This window comes from Galeopterus variegatus, unplaced genomic scaffold (genome assembly GCF_000696425.1).
Source record: "Galeopterus variegatus unplaced genomic scaffold, G_variegatus-3.0.2 Scaffold1443, whole genome shotgun sequence".
Taxonomy (NCBI): Eukaryota; Metazoa; Chordata; class Mammalia; order Dermoptera; family Cynocephalidae; genus Galeopterus; species Galeopterus variegatus.
In genome coordinates this window covers 334421-340420 of record NW_007727554.1, presented here as the reverse complement: position 1 = coordinate 340420, position 6000 = coordinate 334421, and the positions used below count along the sequence as shown (strand labels likewise).

Genomic DNA, 6000 nt, shown 5'->3' with positions numbered 1-6000 from the left:
AACCCTTGGCAGGAGCGCCGCCACACTCCCAAGCGGTGCACTCTCCAGTGCGCCACCGGGCCGGCCCTTATCGAAAGTTTCTTGTGGTCAGGTTTAAATTTCTACAGACCGTAATTAATTTTGTCAGGAGCTATTTGGACTGTGAAGTGTTAAAATAGAACTGCTAACAAGTAGAATTTTTTGAAGATCTGTTCAGTCAACACGATTGCCATTTGTTTTTCCATTGGTTAAATGCTTAAATATTTAACTCTCTGGCTTTTCTAGGGACCCAAATTCAATAGAAACGCTCCAGTCTTTTGGGAAGGCTGTCGACTGGGCTAAAGCTGGAAAATTCACACAGCAGGACATTGATGAAGCAAAATTGTCTGTTTTCTCAACTGTAGATGCTCCTGTTGCTCCTTCAGACAAAGGTATTTTGAGTGAATAATGAGAGCCTTGACATGTGCACAGACAGAATTTCACCCACGCAGCTCTCTGAGTCTTTTGCTTCTTTGTACGTGTGGACCCCGCAGCAGTCCCATCGTTTGTTTTTCCTGTCCCCTCGTCTGTCCTCTGTGATACAGTTTTCACGTTTGACCACCTAAACGTTGATCTTGAAGATGAGCTTGTTGATATCCAGGCTAGAACATTTTGATGTTTGCCATTTCAGAAGAATCGCGTCTTACGCAGAGTGTGAGTGAGCTTAGGCGCAGTGAGGCCCATGGCTGACCCAGCCACTCGACTTGCTAGTGAGGGTTGAGGACATGCTGACATGCAGGCAAGGCCACATCCCTGTGGAAACCCCTTGCTCACAATGTTACCATCCTTATATGACCCTTGCTGACTCCATCCGCTTTCCAGAAGCGCGAGTTGGTGGGAGTCAGCGTGGCTCCATGGGAGCTGCAAGTCAAGGCTGGATCTATGAGCTGGGCACACACTTCCCTGTGGTTGGAACATGTGCAGAAAGTGACGGTGTGATGACATCAGCCTCCACCAAGATGTGAGCCCCAGCCTGCTGTGCCAGCTGTCCCACGGCAGCTCCCCCATCTGGGTCTGTGCTTTAACTTGCAGGGATGGACGTCTTCCTGTACGGCCTCTCTGATGATGCGAAGCAGAGGCACCGGGAGCAGCTCTTTGCCGTCAGCCACAACCAGCTCATGGCCGTGAGCCACAGGTGAGTGTGCGGCATGGCTCTGCATGTGCGTGAGGAGTGAGTGTGTGCTCCACATATGTGCGGGCAGTGGTAAGTGCAGGCACGGCTTCATGCTGGCGGTAGGTGAGGGCGGGCACTGGGGCATGTGTGTGAGGGCAGGTGTGGGTGGTAGATGAGGGTGGGCGTGGCTGCACATGTGCAGGGGAAAAGGAGACTTAGAAGTGTGAAGACTTAGTGTTGACCTTAAGAAATACCAATGTCAAAAACGGCCCTGATTTGCCCCTATTGTCTCGTCAGGTACCTGGGCACTGGGAAGAGCACACGTGCAGTGGCTATACTGGGACCAGAGAACGCAAAGATTGCTAAGGACCCGTCATGGATAATAAGATGACCAGTCACCATATTCCTCATGGACTCAGACCTCAGTGGACCTACATATATACAGGCTCTTAAAAATTATGCCTCTGAGTAGCATTTGAAAGGTCAGAAATGTTCCTGCTTTTTCCATAATACATCAGTCATTCTTAGTTTTTTGCCAAAGGTATTGACAGGCACGTCAGACAAAAACCCTTCTACCTTGTGACCAAGAAGAAATTAATTGAAATAATCATGTATTAAATGCCAAAGATGCATCAATTAGAATTTTAAGACTTTCTAATGATACAAATGTTTATTTTATCTTATTAATCCTAGAACATTTATTTCCACAATTTAAAAATAAGAGGCAACTCTGACCTTCCCGTGCTTCAGCCATTATTTTAAATGACATTTTGCTACAGTAGAACATGTTACGGCCTTTGAGAAAATGAACTAGTAAAAGGAGTAAGTGAATGAGGGAGTTCCAGCATCTCCCTGGATTTATGAAGTGTGCGGTCACACCAGGGACTGCAGAAAAGTCTTCCCAGCCAATGTGAGAAACAGGCATCCCGGGGGTCCATCCTGAGGACTGGACATGTGTGATGGATACGTGTTCACTTGAGCTTTTCTCACTTTGTGTTTACTGAAATAAACAGGAAATGTCTGAGTCCCAGCTCTTTATCATCTTATTCTCATTATCCATACTTATTTTAATAATCCACCATTGCTTTATACAACTCTCTTCCCTCCATTTCTGGTATATAGATGTGCTGTGGGTCAAATGTGTCCCCCAGGGGCTGGCTAGTTAGCTCAGTAGATCAGAGCATGGTGCTGATAACACCAAGGTCCAGGTTTTGATCCCTGTACCAACCAGCCACCAAAAGAAAAAGTGTCCCCCAAAGGTTCATGTATTGGGAACTTGATCCCCATTGTAAGTATTAAGAGGGTGGGAAATCCAATGATGGCATTTGAAAAGTGGGCCTTTAAGAGGTAATTAGATTGTGAGGACTGTGCCCTGGTGAGTGGATTGATCCATTGATAGTTTGATGGTTGGCCATCGGCATGGTTCTGATGGCTTTAAAAGGAAAGTGAGCAGATTAGCTCTGTCTTGCTCAGCCACTTCACCATGTGACACCCTGCGTCTCTGGAGAGCCATCGCCAAGAACAAAGCCCTTACCAGATTTGTTTCCTCAACTTTGGACTTCCCAGCCTCTGAAACTATAAGCAGTAAGTATTCTTTCTTTACAAATTACCCAGTTTCAGGTATTCTGTTATAAGCAACAGAAGTGCACTAGCACGAGATGTCTGGAGGCTTCCTTCCTGAGGCTGGATCTGAGAGAGCATGAACTACAGAAAGGAGGCAGTACGAGACCCATCAGGGCAATGGTCACCATCCTGCGTGTGTGAACACCAAGGGAGCTCTAACCCGGGTCCCCCAGGACTGAGAGTGGCTCGGTCTGGAGGAGAACCTGGGCATGAAGTTCTTTAAGAGGCCCCCCAGGTGGTGTCAGGGTGCAGCTAGGATTGAAATCAAGAGTGTGCAAGAGTCGCTTGCTTTAAAGGCAGTTCATACTTTCTATTGCTGAAGTCTGCACCTTGACTCACTGTAAAAGGATGTGAGGCTGGAGATGAGTGACCTCACCCACCTGCACAGTTTTCACTGTCCAAGCCAGGGCCCGACACCCAGGTGTCCGGCCAGAGCTGTTGTCCACATTCATTGCTTTAAAGGCAGTTCATACTTTCTATTGCTGAAGTCTGCACCTTGACTCACTGTAAAAGAATGTGAGGCTGGAGATGAGTGACCTCACCCACCTGCACAGTTTTCACTGTCCAAGCCAGGGCCCGACGCCCAGGTGTCCGGCCAGAGCTGTTGTCCACATTCACTCTCAGCATGGACCAAAGGGGAGCTCCGTGCTTACCTAAAGGTGTGTGTTGCTCTTTGTCAGAGCACAATCTTCTCTCTGCTTTTGTGACTTCACACTTGCATAGTTCAGAGGCCCCTGTAACAGCATTTTGCTGACCTTTGCCCACAGAACTGCTGAGAAACCCTTCAGAAGCCATCCACACATCTTGAGGATTTAAACTCCTTAAAAATATAAAACACTGAGCACTGTTGGGAGTTTCAGCCAAATGTTTAATTCTAGTAGACACACACATTTTAAAGCATAGATCGAGGAACAGTAGACAATCTCTTAGGACCTGACTGGGATCAGAACAATGTTGGTGACCAGTGCTTTATTAGGTCTGAATGTCAATGCTTGCGTAAAGTGCTGATAAATAACTTAAGTGTTACAAAACAGGACGGTCCGCGGTAGGTTTCAGGCCTCACTGGATGAATGTGTGGGGGTGGGCGAGCAGCGCATGCAGTTCAGATGGCGGCAGGCTCCCCGTGGGAGCTGCGGGGGTGATGCAGGTGCTCCAGCTGGCCAGAGTCGGACACGTCGTAGCTTGTCTTGTATTTGGCCAGGATTTTCATGAGAGGCCGCAGTTTGAGCCACCACTGTTCTTTGGGAATTCTGTGCCTGTGAAGGAAGAGGGGCAGGGGTATGGACTTCACCTGCTGCTGGACGACAGCCTCGGACTGCTCCACACTGTCACAGCTGCAGGACAGAGGTGCCAGAATGGGGCGTGTGCAGTTGGCCCAGTAAATTCTGGGTGAGAATAGGCAATTTTCATAGGTCAAATGAAACCATGACTTTTATACTCCTAAAAATTCTGCTATTTCTAGAAATCCAGTATTTTTAACTTAACTTCAGAAAAGCCACTGTGTTCCTTAAAACACTTGAATGAATTACTTATGGTGACCACAACAGTGGCACCCCTCTGCCCCAAGACTCCTACGTCCGTCCCTCCTCACTGCAGTAGGATTCAGATGCACAGCATTGCACTTACTCAAAATCTGTCTCCTTCTTCAGCTCTGTCACAGGTTGAAAAAGGAGGTTTCTTTTGCTTATCCCCAGCACACAAATGGAATCATCAGTAACAAATTTTCTTCCTGTAAAAGTTTAAAAAATGACCTAAGAACTAATGCCTCATAATATTCAATGGGCAGATCCAATGGCACATGAAGGAAGGAACAGGGAAGAAGAAAAACCAGCTAACTCCAGGGAGCATAAGAGAGTGGGAGTTGAGCCGGGGACTCCCTCCAGTTTTGACAGGCACTTTGGAGGTGCTATGGGGGCGTGGACCCCACCTGGGAATCAGTGTCCTCTAATCATGGGCCGCCACTCACAACAGACCCACGTCCTCCCCCTCCAGCTCTGCTCCCTCTCGGGGTCCTCTCTTCTTGGGATTGAGGAGTCAGGGAGGAGAGAGGACCCAGTTGTGATGTGGCCCCCCTGATTTCACACACCCCTTGAGAGTAACACAACCACCACAGGAAGAAGGATTCTTGGAAAGGAGCTTTTTTTTTTTTTTAAATAGTGGTGGTGAGTCTTTCACTAAATACTAGATACTAGAATAGGTAAATCAGCTTAAATGGCAGAAAGACTTCAGTTAAATATCAATAAGAAGAAATGTGCCTATGAATGCACATACTGTGAGAGGCTGAAAGTTGAGATGGGAAAAGAAGAAAAGAAATCCAAGAGTAAAAAGAAAAATATAAAAGGAGAAATTAATGTGTAAAACAAACTATTAGTGGAAAGAAATCCAAAGTCAGTTCTTTGAAAAGACTAAAATTAGGTTCAGACTGTTTACATCACCATTATTCTAAGTCAGACATTGGAACTTGCTATGGTTTGCCCTAATAAAAACACATCTGGGATGAATGATCCAGAAAACTGGGGGTTGAGAGAAAGGTCTTGCACACACATCAATATCAGGAATGAGTGGGGTCTGGAAATGCGTTAAAAACAGATTAATGGAAAAAAATGACATGATGATCTCATTTCAGGCAAAAAGTTTATAAAATGCCATATCCTTTCATGGTTGAGAAAATACTTAGGCTAACAGTCAATATTAAAATGTAGAAAGAAAGATTTCAGTTAAACATTAATAAGAATTTTTAGTCATGAAACATTCCCATCACGGTCGAGACCAGAACAGGAGTCCTGCTGTTACTGCACCTGCTCAGGGTTTGCTGGAGGAAGTACCTGGTGCAGTAACTCCCAGACACCAACCACGACGATCAAGGAAAAAAGCAAAAGGCCCCATACTTGAATGTGTATGTAAAATAAATTAATAAATAAATAAATACTAGAATTCAGAGTGCAGAAAAATTGCTAATCACAAAATCAGTTTATAAAAATCAATTGTATTTTTTAATGTATTTTTATACACCAGCAATAAAAAAAAATTAAGCACCCTTTACAATAATATAGTTTTTTAAAAGTCAAGAACCTTGGAATAAACCTACCGAAAAATATGCAAGATCTTTATGGAAAAAAGTAATGCTTTCATAAAAGATTAAAAATTTAAAATACATGGAAAGAGATATAGTGTTCAGGAATTAGAAAGTTCAATATTGTTGAAAATGTCAGTTCTTCCCCTGAATGACTTACTAACTAAATGCA

The 6000-nt window shown here is 45.0% G+C and overlaps 2 protein-coding genes across 3 annotated transcripts in view; one reads left to right on the top strand and one right to left on the bottom strand.

The window, feature by feature from the left end:
* PITRM1 (pitrilysin metallopeptidase 1) overlaps nucleotides 1-2178 on the top strand; it is a 35223-nt gene extending 33045 nt beyond the window's left edge. For both annotated transcript variants that reach the window (XM_008577060.1, XM_008577061.1), the window contains 3 exons: nucleotides 265-410; nucleotides 1051-1153; nucleotides 1430-2178. In XM_008577060.1, coding sequence (XP_008575282.1) covers nucleotides 265-410; nucleotides 1051-1153; nucleotides 1430-1523 — 343 coding nt within the window. In that variant the 3' untranslated portion in view covers nucleotides 1524-2178. The remainder of the gene's footprint in view (nucleotides 1-264; nucleotides 411-1050; nucleotides 1154-1429) is intronic.
* A 1424-nt stretch (nucleotides 2179-3602) lies between these two features.
* The window catches only part of PFKP (phosphofructokinase, platelet), a 62618-nt gene continuing 60220 nt past the window's right edge, over nucleotides 3603-6000 (bottom strand). The window contains exons 21-22 of the mRNA XM_008577059.1: nucleotides 4382-4484; nucleotides 3603-4011 (exon numbers count right to left, since the gene is read on the bottom strand). Coding sequence (XP_008575281.1) covers nucleotides 3858-4011; nucleotides 4382-4484 — 257 coding nt within the window. The 3' untranslated portion in view covers nucleotides 3603-3857. The remainder of the gene's footprint in view (nucleotides 4012-4381; nucleotides 4485-6000) is intronic.